At 39.1% G+C, this 17,100-nt stretch overlaps 1 protein-coding gene across 4 annotated transcripts in view; it reads right to left on the bottom strand.

The window, feature by feature from the left end:
• The window catches only part of raver2 (ribonucleoprotein, PTB-binding 2), a 122,145-nt gene that overhangs the window by 28,886 nt on the left and 76,159 nt on the right, over positions 1 to 17,100 (bottom strand). For all 4 annotated transcript variants that reach the window (XM_021324317.2, XM_021324318.2, XM_012878007.3 and 1 more), the window contains one exon: positions 4,454 to 4,645. In XM_021324317.2, coding sequence (XP_021179992.2) covers positions 4,454 to 4,645 — 192 coding nt within the window. The remainder of the gene's footprint in view (positions 1 to 4,453; positions 4,646 to 17,100) is intronic.

Here is a 17,100-nt window from a genome sequence, read left to right as displayed (position 1 = left end):
GTCCTGCCCTCCTCTACTTTCTTTCTGAACTACAGATTCTCTCACATTTACACCCCCCCCCTTCAAAAAAGTGTGTGTGTGTGTGGGGGGGGTCCATTTTAGGCCTTTTTTCCGGATCTGAAAAATCCAGCATTGAAATGGGTTTTAAAATGCAGTTCTTTGGGAATATAAACTGAAAAGGGAAATGTGAGGAAATAAAGCTCCTTTCACAGCCACCTTTTTGGAGCTGTAATCTACAAATTTTAAAGCAGGGGTGTCAAACATACGGCCCGCGGGCCGAATCCGGCCCGCTGAACAATTTAGTCCGGCCCTGTGGCTAAATGCATTATCATTATTAAAAAAAAAAAAAACAATTTTTCCAGTGTCCTGCCTGGCAATGTGGCAATAAGATGCCACAAAGAGCTCATCAGATTTGACTTTCACAAGTGGACAAGATAAAAGGAAGAGAATGATAAAACAATTATTAAAAAAAACATGTACTTCGTTTAATTGAAAATATGCAGTTCCTATATTGTCCACGAGGGGCGCTCTGTTTTAATTAGCAGATTAAGCTTCAGGTGTGGAAAAATTCAAATCATTTCTTAATTTTTATCTGTTTGATGTATTTTGTCATGCAGGACAGTGTTTTTAAGTTCCAAAAAATGTGAATAAATGTTTTTCAACATTGTATAATCACTGTGATCAGTTCTTATGCATAATGCACAAGTAAATGTTTAACTGAGTAAAAGTATTGTTGAAATTGCACATACTTTTCTTAAAAACGCCGAGGTTATTCATAATATATTGTGTAATATAATACAACAACAAGTCCACATTTATTAGCTTTATTTAATCTTGCAATGAGTTAACTCGTGTGGCCCTCTTGAGATCAGATTAAGCTGTATGCGGCCCCTCAACCAAAATGAGTTTGACACCCCTGTTTTAAAGGGACGATGAAAACAATTTTCTTTTTTTTTTTTTAGGTTTTGGTTTTATAATATGATCTGTTGTGCACTGATGAGGCCATGTTAATGTCAAAAGTGCATACCTGCTCAGGCACAGTCGGCCCTGTTAATTAGCTCAAACGGTCAGATCAGGAAACGGATTATCTTTTTACGTAGGTTGTCTTCTTAGGTAATTCATATTCTCCAATCAGAGCACACCATCAGGCAAACAGCCTTCCCCCTCCCCTGGATTGGCTGTTTAGCTATTTTCTTGTAGCCTTTTCCTGATTTATAAAGATGAACACAGGCCTGGCTTAGTTTAATGCAATGTTCTCTTGTCTTTCCCTTTTTGAAGGCCGGGTAAGAGAAGTTCTCCGAGCCGTCAGAGAAGAAAGCCGAGGCTTCAGTCACATTCATTTTATAGGGATTGCTGTTAAGGGTGTTGCGGAAAGAAATTGCTTATCGAAGCATGATTTTTACTGACACGTTACATAAAGGTACTCAGACAAAGGTTAAGTTGATTGAAATTTTTCACTGCATGGGTCAATTTTTTGAGGCTTGTCAGAAATCTTTGCCAGGGGAGCCAATAAGTGTGGACAGTGATGCAAATCTAATCAGTTATAAAAAACGGATAATAAACATTTATCGTCTTGTCGCCATCTACAAGCTTTTCTCGTAGGAGATTCAGCTTCATTTAACAGCACATTAAAACGTTTGAGTCCCAATTAGGTGTAAAACCCTAAAGAGAGGAAGCTAAAGATGTAAAATGTTTTTTTTTAACTAAGAACGGGGTTAATTCAGTCACCGGATAACAGGAAGATTGACAGGAGAGCAGAAAACGTGCTCAACTTTATCGATTCAAACTATTAAGCTCTGTCATGTAACATGCTGGATTTAGAAATATAGATAGCCTTTAGAAAGACTGAGATTTATTATAAGGATCTGCATTCTCTAGGAATACCAATGTCCAAAGTTAGTATAGCTAAACCTGCTAATTGCTAAAAGTATGCTCGAAACATCTTATAAGTCAGCTGTGTTTTTCTTTTAATACAACAGAAGGATGGGCTACAAAAATAGTTTTGAGCATTTATCATTTATCTTGTTAGATTTCATCTTAAAGAGAAGTTGAAATCGGCAATCGTAAGTCAAAGATTTACAAAAAAAAAAAAGAAATTAAAATTATTATGACACTGAAACTTAGTGATAGAATATGAGGTGAACAAAAAAAACCTTTAGTCTGGTGTAACAGCCTATAAAATTGCTACAGACGTCGTTAATCTGCAGTTTTTATTTGAATAAACTACAATAATAAGAAATTCAGAAGGTGAATATAAAACAAACAAATATAAATACTATATAATTGCTTTGCGTTTTGTTTTCACAAGCTCCATATTGGCGACTTTAAAAGACAAATATCCGATTGTGACTTAAGGACACAAGCAGAGGCACCCGGATGGGCCGACGGGACAGCATTTGTGTCGTCACCCATCAATAGTCCAGATCTCAATCCCATCAATAATGAATGGTGGGAGATAATGAACAGAGTGATGGGGAAGAAGCCGACCCTAAGCAACATTAGGCCACTACTAGAGACGAGCAGAGAAACACTGTGGGGGCAATTACAGGAGCTTGTTTTTTGCCATTGATTTGAAAAGAAAGATTCAGTATCGATTATGACGAAAGGGTAAAAATTATTCAGACATTTCTTCGTGGAAATACAAAAAAAAGGAGTTTCACAGATATCAGAGACATCTGCAGCACATCATTTTAAAGCAAGTCCTGAAAAAAAGAAATAAAAGTTTTATATTTAAGAGAGAGAGAGTTGGTAATAATTTGAGCTTAATTACTCAACCAAACCCACAAAGATCCTTGGATACATTTCCTGCTCCACGAAATCTTACTTGCAACTGATCCCGAGCGCTTGTGCTCATATATTTAAATGCAGGTATGTAAGTGTAGGAACATTACGGTGTCATAAGCTGTGACTTTGGTTTATTTCAGGAAACAGGGGACAGTGGAGGAGCCCAATCAGTCTGCAGAACTATAATTATCACGTCAATGCTTCTCTGCAACCGCAGCGCTGTGTGGGAGGGACATCGCAGCTACAAAGACTCTCTGCCAGAGGGTGCTCATGCATGTGAGGCCCGGGTTCGTCTCAACACTGGTTGTTAAATAACCAGTTGGAATTGGCTTCACAATTAGCTGTGAGCATGTTCGCTTGTGTGCCTGCAAAGTTCAACGATTCGGGTGACGCAGCATATGGTTTAACAGATAGGAAATGTTGCGGCGCCGGCGGCAAACCTTAAATCGGACTCTTAACAAATGAGGTTGCGCTAAATTTACAGTAAAGCTTCAGAGAGCAACAACGTAAAGCCAAAAATCTCCTACAGTCCTTAAACAAATCTGTTCTGACACAACGCATTTCACCCGAGTAAGACGAAGGTAATTTCACAAACGTTATTTCTGTGGATTCTTTTTCACTTGGGTTGAGGCTAGCAATCCTGGCAGAGGAGCTTGATCCAACATGGCAGTTCCTCGCACTGCAGGGTGGAGGACGTGGCCAACAGAAACTCTTGGGATACCTGTGGAAACGCCTAATATGTTGCTTCTTAACCGTGCAACCTTACTTCAACAAATAGGCAACTCTGGCCAGCGGCTAAATGTAAGAGCTGGGCAGCTGAAGCATCAGACCCATTTTTTCAACACCCACGGCAATAAGCATGGACATTTCTGCTCTACCATCATTAATTATTTCCAGCGTGGAGCAGATTGGTTGACATATGGGCGAGCAGGAAAAGGAAAGATATCAAAACTTGCCACATGACCATACCTCTCATAGCATTCGTTTTTAAGCGTCTAATCGGTATCAACTTGAAATTGACGTGATCGGCGTCGAATCGGTTCAACATCTAGTGATCTCTGGCGTTTGTGCATTACTTATAAGCTCAGTTTGCCTTCCTTTTAATGCTTTCTGACTATGTGTTCTAAAAATCAAGTTATTGGGACTAAATTGTCAAAACTAAATGTGCTCCTAATGCTAATTCAATATATCCAGAGCTCAGAAACTGACTAATTTTCCCGTTGGGTTGGATTTTTCAGCTGGTGTATAACACGTCGCCGAACAAATAACACCATTTTGTACCCATTTCAAAAATCACGTTTTGACAAAAAAATAAAATAACTCAGGATTATGATGCCTTTGGTTGTTTTACTAGGCCAAAATCCACACGTAACACTTGTTAGTTATTTCAAGTAACCTTTCAAGACTGATCTGCACCTTCTGCAATTTCCCTCTGGGATTATTAAAGTATGTCTGATTCTGATAAAACAGAATTGGTGTGTGACTGTGGATTAAAGGTAAAGTTTAACTCCTATTTTTAACAGGATATTAAACAGATGAACTCTTCAGATTTGAATAGAGAGGGTTTAAAAAAAACAACACCACCAGGGCATCAGTTTGTCTTTGAAAATCGTCTGTTCCTCACGCCTGTGCTGCTGGCGCCGCCATTCTTTGCGCGCGGTCCACTCACCATACCCTGGGCGGCGATGAGAGCCGCCAAGGTGCTTCTCCCTGAGGTGCCGGGGGTGCAGAGCGACAGACGAACCTCCTGTCCTCCCACCAGAGTTCGGTCCATCTCCGTCAGCACGGCTTCTGCCTGCTCCGCGCTCTCGTACTCCACCACACCAAAGCCTCTCACCGGGCTCCCCTCATCCTGAGCAAGCTGTAGGACACAAAATGACAACAGAGTTTTCAAGTTACCCTAAAAAACAAGATTTTTCTCCAGCTGTCATCCAGGCCTGAGTCCTGATTTGGTTGGTTCGTCTTTTTTTTTTTTTAAGTGGCTATATCGGGCTAGAAACTGGGAACGGATATCTGTGACTCTTTTACAAGGGAAGAGGTGAGTAAAGAGCACACAGTTAATCTGTTTAATGAGTCTTCAGATTAGACGTTTTACTCTAAGGGAATTTTAAAAGGCTTCACACATGCCTATAGTTTTCCACCAGCTGGTCACCTGTTCAAGTGTTTGAGGACAAAAATGTAAATTAAAATGTGGGAAATTCCCGACTGACTTCCTGAAGACAATGCTACAGCTCCGTGTTTTAGCTGTCCTGCATCCATATCAACAGGTACTTTAAGATCGGATCGTTTTACCAATTAGGATTCAGTATTCTATTTCTACTTTTGTTACAGGTGCAGGTGTCAATTATTCAGTCTTCTCTTAAGTGTACTGGATTTTAACTTTTATATAATACCATTTGCTGTAATTTCTTACATTTTCCCCAAGCACCACTAAACTAACAACCCTTTTTAAACTGTAGTAAAGCAGGACTTTGACATTATCAGCTTTTGTTTTGCATCACAAAAACAAGAAGAGAAAAAAAAAAACATTCATTTTTTTTGGTTTGCACTGGATGATTGGTTGAAGGATAAAATAACGCAGCCCTCATCTGTTCAGACAAGATTCCCAAAGTTTTGCTCCATGTATTGGACTAGTTTGTCAAGTGCGTCCTACATTTACTTGGATGCAAGTCAACACCTCAATCCTGCTGGGTTCGTCAAATATGTCCTGATCCTTTTTTGCGATGTGGGAGGGTGCGTTATGCTGCTAAAAGGCCACAACCATCAGGGAAACTGTATTCCCTGGTGGTTGTACCACATTAGGCAGGAGGTAAGTGCGACAATAACAGCCACATGTGGCAAGAGCCAACATTTCCCAGCAGACCGTTGCCTAAAGCATCAAACTGCATCCAGCGGCTCACCTTCTTCTCATTGTATATTAGTTCTTCAGATTACCTCCTGCAGACCAGGAGAGTTCTGCCCACTTATCATAAAACCTAGCAGCTCTGTTACTTAATGCTAATTAACACAAGGACTGCAACACTGGTTATGCAATATAGTTTGGGGAAAAAATAAAACTTTAAATTTTCAGGCAAACTTTAAAAGGAACAATAAGTAATAATGACCCCTAGTGGTTACAATCGGAAGAACACATACACAGTGCCTCTCACGGAGACCTGCCATTTACCCTGTGGTCCTGTGGCTGTGAAAATCCACTGAATTTTTACTTCCACAGGCTAGGTCTATGATGTTGTACTCTGGTGTAGTTCTGGTGTCTTATTGGCTTCCATGTTTGCAGGCTGCAGCTCTTTTGCCAAGATTAAATACCAAATGCTGCGCTCTGTGTTGGGAACCCGGGCAACTCTCATATGATTGGCTCAGGAACCAGGAAGTAAACATGGGCTACAAACTGAGCCGAAGTAGTTCCAGACCGTAGCTCTAGGTTGGAAAGGAAAAAAAACATTGTTGATGGAGAGGACCGATTGTTTATAGGGAGTGTTATTTCCATCCCAGGAAAAAATTAGAATGATTTAGGTTGACTTTACAAGTAAATATCTTACTTATAGCTCCTTTAAGGTGATTCTTTTTTAAGGGTATTCAATTTGTGCTTGAGTCATTATTAAATTAACTGGTCAAGCAAATATTGCAAGGTTATTTTTGAGAAATTTTCTGCATCACTTTTGCAGGCAAAAAGTTTAAGCCACTTCCTTCAACGAGCAGCTAAATAATGCAGAGTGGCTAATAGATTTATGGGAATGGTTGGATAACGATGGCTAAAAGCTAATGGCCTATAGTTTCAATGCACCACTTGATCCACTTTATTATTAACCCAATATATGGATTAAAACAAAGGATTACTTGAATTGGGGCAGACATAAAAGCAGATTAGATTTGAAAGCTTAGATTTTTCTAAAATGCTTTCCAATTGCATTTATCACGCTTTGGTAAAATAACTATTTTTTTTTTTTTTTTACAGTTTGAGGTTTGTTTCTTTGAAATATTGATGAGAGCTTCAGCCAGCGTATTTTTGTCCTTTGAGTAAAAGGATAACAATGACAAGATTGGTTTGAACAAGCTTTTACTTGTGAGCACTCATTTCAGCTACAAAGTCCAATAAACTGCAGAGTCTGATGCTTCACAGTGTCTAAAATGAAAGAGACCAATTTTGCATTGATCAAATGAGCAAGAAATGTTCCACAGCCTGCTCAGGAACATCATAGTCATATAACAGACAAGACGCCCGAGTCTTCACCACAACGTCCTGCCAGATCATTATGGTGTTAACAGTTGGAGAATTAGCATAGCTTCAACCCAGTCCAAGCATCTCAACATCACTCGCATATGTGCACTGATAGAATTTGTAGAAACATTTATGCCGTTTTCCGCTGCTATAAACGGCTCCTCTGTTGTAGTGGGACAATGGACTCTGCTCCTGAGAGTATTCAGTCAATGAATCTCTGCACAAGTGCTGGATTTCTTCTGAGAGAGTACTAAACCCCTCCCCATAGGGTTGTATAAAGCCGATCCTGGCACCACACAGCACAGAGATGGGAATACGCATAATGTGCCGGGAATTTTTAGTTAGAAATCTGAGCAGCGGGGGAGCTGCTTTGCTACAAGGAGAAATAAGCCAGCAACAGCAGCATGTAGCAGGTGTTAAGAGGAAATAGGCAGGCACCCGATGGTTTGAATGAGTTGGTAAAACGGTTAAGATGTGACATTAAATAACGACTCTCTATTAATTAGTTACCAATTCACTCCTGACAGACTTATCCAAATAAGCCTTAGTTCCTATTTAGGATATTTTATAGCAAAATGTCTGTAGAAATTTAAACATGAAACACTGTTTTTTTCTGTTTTAACAAGATGTACACTAGAAGGGTTTGTTTTGTTGCTGGAAAAGGGACTAATAAAGTGGAGTTTTTAAGCTTTTATTGTCCCCAGTTTTAGCTAATTTTGAAGTCGCTGAGAAAAAAAAGAAAAAAAGAAAAAGCAAAGTCAAAATCCATAAATGTTTCTAACAAACACAAACACACACTGACGTCCTAAATCCAATCACCCCAAAAATACTACATAACATTGTTAGGAGTCACTGCTTTGTGAATGGATCAACTTTAGCACTTCATGGCACTTCTAGCACTTTTGTCACAGAAAAATTCTCCAACTTTAAGAGCAATTCCATTTAAAAAAAGAAACTAGTCCAATTTTGGCCACGATTTCTACATTTAATGTTTGTAGCTGAGATGTTGTGCACGATTCCAACCCGGTTACTCAAGTTTGCATTTTCTACTGGATTTCTGTAGTTTTAATGTGTTTTTAAAATCTTCTTTGGGAATATCCAAGAGGGTATCCTGCATATTCTAGAAGTGTTCCTGCTCCAACACTTAATCAAGTTCTGAAGAACCATGAGAACACCTTAAATATACAGGCCACCGGTTGAGGATAGGAGTTGGACACACTTTTTCTTCTTTGCTTCCTGTTGAGACTGGATGGGAAGGCTGTCTTACCAGTTGCATACTTTCACAATCCATGGTGCTGGTCTTTGACAGATTTAGGTAGACACTTACAGATTTAGGTGGTCCTGCTTTGCTTTGCCCATTTCTTTTCTTGTGCATCAGCATCCAGATCGGTGTGGTAGTGGATTCTGAACAAACATTTCATCCTGTATTTTTTGACTTGTTCTTCATCGGTTGATTGCTGCTGGATTTTCCTTTGTGAAAATTGGATAACTGGACAATTATTGATGGACAGAGGCTCCCCGGTATCAGCACATTGGCTGCATTGGACACATTTCAATGAGTGAAGCAACCTTTGTCCGATGACGTCCATGCTTCCTGGTTCTAACCAAACTCCTCCTTTCAAAGAGTTTTGGGACCATACTTGGCCGAGCTACAATTCACAAGGCTAGTGCTAACATCGATCTTCTGAAGCTATTCAAGTTCCCTGTAACAGAAGCCTTTTTATGAGGAGTAAATGCGAAACACTTAGCTCCACCTAAACAGCCAAACTTCCAAAACCGTCCCGAATGGCGAGCTCAGCCACAATGTTTGAGGAGGTTCTTTTTGTGCAAGCTCCTTAGCTGCAAAAAAGTTTACCAATCAAACCTTTTATCTTAATAAAAGCTTTTCTTTTCAGCCAAAAAGGGACATTTTGTGATTTTTGTTTCACTTTCGGCCCTTTTGAGTTTGATCTGGATGTTATATGTTATAGCAATAATATGACAATGCAGTAAGATTTATTCAATTCATCCGCCTTTTTAATAGAAAAACCTGAACATTTGTCTTTATTTTATCACATCAATCAAAACTAAATACTATTAGATCTATATGTGTTTAGGGAACAATTAGAAATTTTCTTTCTTTTTTTTTCTTTCCTCTGTTGTGCTCATAACCTGAACGATTACCAATTTGGTTTTAGTCCCGTAGCTTCAACATTACATGCATATTAACATTTACATCAACATTATATAAGTGTTTTTTTTTGTGTGTGCAAAAATGAGCTGAGCATGAATCAGAGAAACAAATGTGCTTTCATCTCCTCACTCAGCCAGGGAACTGACGCCTGTTAGCATCAGCGCTCAATGAAGTGGCTAGCCACTTTTGCCCTCCTCTCATTTGTCTGCCGTTCCCTCTGGTCTGAACAAAGGATGGATGGAAGGAGGAAAATGCATATATTTGTACAGGAGTGGGTCGATAGGTTATTATCATCAGCATATATTAAGCAAAGTGCGTGGAAATCACCTGAACAACTCGATCACTTGAAAGATGGATGGATGGAAAAATGGGTGGGTGTGTTGAAGAGAGGGAGGGAGTGGGAGTGAGGAGGAGATGGAGACAAAATGCTAGAGGAGGAGGAGAGGAAAGCGAAGCGAGGGAGGAAAACATCAGTGATGGATTGAGTAACTGACAAGCCGAGAGCACGAGAAAGAGAGGGCTGACTGATGATGTGAGTCAGAAACGACGAGAAGGACAAACAAAAACGCGTTTAAATTTGAGTTCAGGCAACAAATGCAACAAAAGTGTAGGTGTGTTGTTTTTTTTTTTTAAATGGATTTGAAAATATCAATGCGAGTTTGCAACAGGAACATAAGCGCAAATTGAGCTTCTTTCAACTCCCAGTTTTTCCTCCAGCTGCAGTCGCACCATCTATTCAGATCTGCACTATTATGTAAATTTAAAGCAGGCCTGTTTGGACTGTATGTGAGCTTTGTAAATGCCAGCTGTCATCAAGTTCCCCCTGTAATGTATTCCTGGTTTTAACATTCAAACAGATGTTTTCAGCACAGATCACGGTCAGCTGCGACCCCATCCCTAAAAAAAAAAAAAAAAAAAAAAAAGAAACAAGACATCAAATAAAATAAAGGTTACATTTCCTCCACCAAATCATGTTTGAAATATTTTCTGCATTTTACTAGGATCCATTCACTGTTGCGGTTAAATCCCGTTCCACCTTTCCCCAAGTGCTTCTGCAGTGTCCTGAAGGTGTGATTTGGGATAATTAAAGAGTAATTAAGTCCACAAATTTGGCACCTCATCTTTCACCCTCTAAATCATTTCAGATGTAAATCAAAAACAGATTGGCCCAGCAGAAATTACTCTCCTCCAATTTGCAATTACCCTTTGTCAGACTAATTAAGGGAGTTGGGGTTTTCAAGCGCCGGCCAACAGGTATTTCAGGTGGAAAGTCTCATTAAACAAATCTATTGCACTAAGCGATGTCCAAGGACAATGCCCTGAGTGAATCACTGCAGGTTTTTAAATCTAAACCGAGCTGATTGGTAAAGCGGCAGCGACGGATTTTGGTGACGCTGGTGAACAGGCCTCTTACAGCAGTAGTGCAATCTCACAGCAAAAATTAGGGAAACCAGCACATTAGCTTGAGTGACACTTATTAACTCGGGGTGAAACAGTTGGTTAACAAAATCATTTATTGTACACTTTGTTGTACCCTTATGAATGCATTTAAAGCCCCGGTGTGTAAGATTTACATTCATCTGGTGGTGCACTAAATGAATTACAAAGACCTTGCCGTTAAGCGTGCAATAACCACTACAGAAGCCGCGGAGTGTCATAAATGTGATAAAGTCAACATGTCCTTCGTGTATTTGGTACCAAGCTACTTCTAATAGCTGCAGTCATTGTGTGAAATGTTTTTCGTGGACCTGGAGACTCGGATCCTCTGATGAAGTGAGAGGAAGACAAAAACGAACAAACTAACCGTCTCTGCCGGGAGGAGAGAGTAGCTGCTGGACTACACTGCCCTGTTTCTAACATAACGGCAAAACAAACCTCACTGTTGTATTGAAATAACGTACCTGTCCAGCAGAAAGATTGAAAGCTCTGCATCCATTTTAAATCCCCACTCCATCTGGTAATCATAGCAATGCCAATGTAGCCCCTCGTTTTCTCCCGGTTATTACTTCTTTTTCTCTTTTTGCTTTCTCTTCCCACTGTCTGGACTATGGATGGTACCCCATTTGAACAGAAAACATCAAATAGAATGAACTACGGTCATCTTTGCTTGATTCATACTCTTCCCTCACCAACAGCACGTCTTCATTTAGAAGACAAATAGGGAAAACGCGTAAGGCTAAAGTTTCTCCCCTTTCGGCTACTGTAATCAAAAAATGGCGACATGGCGTCTTCCGTTGGATGCACAGCCACATGTGTATTTATAAACAACTTATTCTAAGCTATGAGAACGCTTTCATTTTCAATGCAATTGTTTTCAGACTTTGGCAAAATATGCATTTATGAAAGCAATACTAGATTTTTGCTAATACAGAGCCAAATTAGTTACATACTGTGCCTTTAAATTACATTTTGCTTCTCTAAACTGAATGAAAGATAGATTTGGGCCACATCTGTGTCAAAAAGCCTGTGGTAAACTTTGCATGAACTCTATAATAAATACGGGAGTTTTTTTTTTAACTCAGCAAATACAAAAATGCTGTTATATAAAACCTGTTACTCCTTTCAATAAATGAGAATACCCTGCATATTGCACACACTCTGGTGTATGGTGTTTGTCTTCTCTCCGCAGATAAAAATGGTCAAGGACCATTTATACACAGTCTAAGACAGCAATAGTTAACCCAGTTCATTTGGTCCAGGACCAGTAATTAAATTATCTGATCCAGGACCAGTTGATAATTGTTCTTATATTGCAATTATCAAAAATGTTAACATCAGTAATTCTATTGAAAAGTTGAAACTTGTTTAAAATAGATTTCTCACAGAGATAATAGTCTTTAAGAGCTAATTTCTATTAAATTAAATTATTAGGGCTTATTATAGAAAAAATGTTGCTCACGAAATTACAATATTGCATGCTTACTGAGGAGAGTCCAAACTATACATGGGCCAGTTACCAATCTTAAGGTATACTACAGTTTTTAAAATGTAAAGTTTCCAATTCAAGTTTTGCATTATATACCTCCTACGTTTCAGACAGACCACAGTTTGAACGAGTCATTCCTCCGTTTCCTGACAGCAGGCACATATTTCTATTGTTTTCCAGACATACAGCTGGCTCCTTGAAAAGTTTATGGGCTGGAGAGTAAATGATGCGCCGCATAGGACTGTTTAAAGTCATGCCGATTAGAAAGTGAAGCTGGCCCACTAAAAGCCAGGAGCATATGAATGCAGAGTGCAGGCTATCTAACTCAGCCTGGTAAATTAGGCAGCTAATATTAGCTTTCAGTGTAACTCGTCGGAAATGCAGAACCAAAAGGGTTAACTTCCTGCACAATAGCCAACAAATGCTGATACTAATTTTGCGAGGTGTGTATTCCATATTTTGCTTTAGTCTTCCATTACTGTGTGAACATCTACAATTTTTTTTATTTTTAAAATGAAGCTCAGTTTTTAGCTGGTACACTAAAACTGACTACTTGTGAGTGGAATAGCAGTTCATTCTTTACTTTTTCTACACATCTTTATGATTTAAAAAAAAATCGTATTTATTGTGATGAATATATGAAACAGCCAGCTATGAACACTCAGTTGCATTGTCAGTCAATGTAACAATATTATTATAGCTGTAATGATATAGTAATGGCAGCAAATAATTATGCATTTTAGTTTTAAAAGAAATTAGTTCATGTTATTTTGTGTTTTTATAATTGCTAATACTGGGATGCCGTGAAACTGATATTTTCATCATGCAATGAAAATGTCACAGCAGCACATTCCTACTTCTAATGCAACGACTTGATGCAGTTGGCTGGCCTTCATCACAAAACGGACCACTGATTTGCAATCTAAACTGAATTTGAATGCTTTGTATAAGAACTGTATTTAAAAAGGGCAAGATTTAAATGATAAATAATAAAAAATATATGTAATAGCATTTAAAATCCCCAAGATTTGTATTGGATTTACTTTTGTATGAATGACAGCGTCTGTGTGACCAGCCTGTGGCTCTGCTGAGACACTAGGTTGCTTTAACATCTTAGTTCAGTTCATCCACATTGTTGGGTCTGCCATCTCATCAATCAGACTTAATGAAACAAAGTGGACCATCACCAGCCGATGAAATGAGTATGTCCCTCTCCTCTCTTCCTCCGGACTCTGAGACTTCATGTTCCAGATAAAATACAAAAAAAAAAAAAACTGTTTAACATACGAGCAACAATCCAGCGCCTTTGTCCTAACCCCGGGTATTGCTCTTCTGATGTCTCTAGGTTGATGAGTGGCTTAACATGAGGAATGAGAAAACGTATGTCCATGCCCTGGGTACATCTGCATGTGGTGGCTGCTGAAAATTTGACTCTAGTTGCAGTCCACACCTTGCACATGTCATCCAAACTCTTGAACGGACTTCAAAATTATCCCAAAGCTGTTTTCTCTGTTGCTTGTACACCCTTTCAGTTTATATACTGTGATACAGAGCGCTCAACAGCATTGCTAATTTGGAAACAACCTTTTTTTGGCTTAGCCTCCTTGTGTCAATGCTGGACGACAGGCAATTCAGCAGGCTTACCCATGATAATCGTTCTGTTAAAGTTTCTTTTGTTTTTATTAAATATTTCAAATTTTCTAAGAAAAAGAATTTGGGGTTTTCACTTGTTGCAGGCCATGATCATCAAAACAAACAGACTTGAAATATCTCACTATTTATAAGAGTTGCACTTTTTGAATTGTATAACTGAAATAAACACCGTCTAAATTACATCCGATATACCCATCATTGCGATACTGGTTACATATATTTTTCAAAATGCATGTGATCATACTGCAGCTTTATAATGCAGAGCGACTCACCTGCATCAGAGATTCAAAATGTCATGCTGACCTTTTTGCACCACAGGAAATCTTATTGGTGAATAAAATCTGGCTCAGATCATTAGTAAATATTATTAGTTCGCTACAAAGCTAAAGTGTTTCCCCTCTAGGCCAAAAATAATTATCGAATCAGTCTTAGAAAAAAAAAAATGTGTCTAGTCCAGAGCCGCCGGCAAAGCGGCGCACAAGAACCATAAAGTTAAAATGTAAAAAGAAAAGAAATCTAAATATGTTGAGATTAATGAAAACATTTTTTTCCCCCTTAATTATGTTAGATGTCACTGCAGAGGGCCAGGTTGCAGAAGATGCAAAGCTAGCAATCATCGCATGTGACAGCTGCTGAACTGGAGCTGAGGTCCCCAGCCGAGAGGAGCTGACTGCGTCACGAGGAGGTCTGGGACCCACAGGAACATCCGTCAGAAGGGGTGTGTGTGTGTGTGTGTGTGTGTGTGTGTGTGTGTGTGTGTGTGTGTGTGTGTGTGTGTGTGTGTGTGTGTGTGTGTGTGTGTGTGTGCGCCTGAATGGCCGCGTCAGTAGTTTGAAACGAGTGATGAGGTCACGTCAGACCTGTCCCAGCTGTCTGTAGAGAAATGTATGTGACCTCCCGCCGTGACAGGTTTAAGTGTTCAGATATGTAAGAAAGAAGGAGCACCACTCTCTGAATTTAACTAAAACAATGTCAGAGAGACAGAGCAGGTTGAGATAAAACAAGGATTTTTTTAATGGTCCAAGTGACATTTAATTATGTTCCAGACTAAGTGATCAAATATTACATGTGCCAGTATTTATCCGGTTTTTCCACATCCTTCTGCAAATCATTAACTGTAGATCATTTTAATTTGACCTGATTGAAAAAAATAACTCACAAAAGCAGGTCAACAATTGTGTCAAGAATCTTAATAATGTGCTAGGAAAATGTGTAATTAACAATAATTGTCAATAATTGCAAAAAACACGCACTTCTTATTAAATTATGTTCACTTTCAATATCAGGTTCTTCCAAAGCCCTAAGACCATCATTTATTTATGATAAACAGTTCATACATACGATTTTCTACCAACAGTGTCTTGCAAAAGTATTCCTACCCCTTGACAGTTTTCACAGTTTTTTATCTATTAAAAACCCACAGACTTTAATGTGTTTTAGGGGGATTTTATGATATAAAACAACACAAAGTAGCACATAGTTATGAGGTAGATGCCAAATCTCACATGGTAATCACAATATATGAACAAAAAAATCTGTTGCATTGTTATGTTCACCTGCACTCAGTCTCCCTGAGTCACTACTTCTTAATCTACAGCAGCATTTTGTAACACCACATTCCCTACAGTTATAGCTGTGTGTCATTTGAGGTGTTTATCTTGAAGGTTTTGCACATCTATAGACTAAAATTGCAAAAACATATATATATTTTTTACCAATAAAAGTCAATTCCAGCCAAAGATTCTCAATTGGTTTTAGATTGGTCTTAGAGCAGACCACTTAATCCTGAAACTAAAACTAGAACATTCCTGCATAGACAATAAAAGGCCAGATTTTTATGCCTTCAGACCAAATGCGATTTGAGCGTCAGGGGCGTCTGTATTATATCCACATATCCTGCGGCGCGTTTCATGTGTCGGCTCCGGCTCATTTTTAGATTTCAAGCATCTGAGTGTCCAAAGCGGCAGACCCTCAAGTTGGAAAACCTGAACTTTTGCAGCTGGACGTAGAGCTTCAACCAATTAGAGACTCCCATATATGACGTAGTGGCGCACTTTCCAACAGTATGGAAGGACCAGGAAAAGCTGGAAAGTTGACAATGGAGGACAAAGTCATTGTCGCTGTTTGAGCCCATCCTATTATCTATGATCAGTCGAGCTATCACTACAGAGACAGTAATAGAAAGGATCTTGCCTGGAGGAGGATTAGCAAGGAAGTTTAGGATATTGGGTAAGCAAATGTAAAACTTTTACCACGGTAAATTTTCCTTGCAGTTGAGGAACAGAACAGGGTAGCTCCTCCCAACTCGCGTCAGATGAGTCTGTCCACACTTTGCTCAGAGCGCCAAAAACACTCAGCACAAGCATCCAAGCTGAGGCGTTGGATCAGCTGTATCAACACTCAGATGAAATTACACAGGTCAACTTAATTTACTAATCTTAACACAAAAAAGGAGGACTGGATTTTTGTCTATGGGCAGATGAGCAAAGAGGACTGAATCCTTACAGCCACTTCAGACTTTTAGTAGTAAAATATTGGGAAAACGGTCTATCCTTTTCTCTCCACATCAAATATGATCTACCGTTGTGTTGGTCCTTTACAAGTTAAGTTTTTGCTTGCAATTGGCTGCAAGATATCAAGAAAACATGCAACTGCGATACTATTGGGTAAATGTATTGTGATGATAATGCATTAAGATTGTCTGACATTTTCTGACTCATTTTCCTTCATCATAATGTTCCCACCACTCCTAGTGAGCTTTAACATTTCAGTCACTAAAAGATATACATGTAGTTTGGGCACTGGAGGCCGTTAAGTCTATTTAATAAGACAAAAACATTATTGGCATGGAGAATTTGTTCACATCTTGCTTGAAATTTAATATGCCACCAAATATAGCATCCAAACAGTCCCTTGCAATTGCGGTTTTGCACACTCTTGTTGTAATATGACAAAATTTGAAAAGGTTTAAGGGGTATACATATTTTTGCAAGGGCCTGTGGCTGTATAGTTAAGTCATGTGGTCAGCTATGCCCAAAGCAAGCTACTTACATTTTCGTTACATTTGAACAAAGAAACATTTGGTTCTCATTGAAAAGTTTCCCACAGACACAGCTCACTGTTTGATGAATAAACAAACTGAGGAAGAGTTCTGAGCTTTGAGTGCTATGTGTCACACTGCTGAAATATGTCACTGAAAAACCGCCGCTGGGCTACAATTGCTCTCTGTTTAACTCTTCTTTATCTGCGCTTCACTTCTGCATCTGTCTGCTTTGTCCACACCTCTATTCTATCTAACGTATGCACTGATAAATCTGACTTAACCGAGTGTCGATGTGAGTGTTT

This window comes from Fundulus heteroclitus, chromosome 9 (genome assembly GCF_011125445.2).
Source record: "Fundulus heteroclitus isolate FHET01 chromosome 9, MU-UCD_Fhet_4.1, whole genome shotgun sequence".
Classification (NCBI taxonomy): domain Eukaryota; kingdom Metazoa; phylum Chordata; class Actinopteri; order Cyprinodontiformes; family Fundulidae; genus Fundulus; species Fundulus heteroclitus.
The sequence above is the reverse complement of the archived record's forward strand: the minus strand, read 5'-3'. Positions and strand labels throughout refer to the sequence as shown.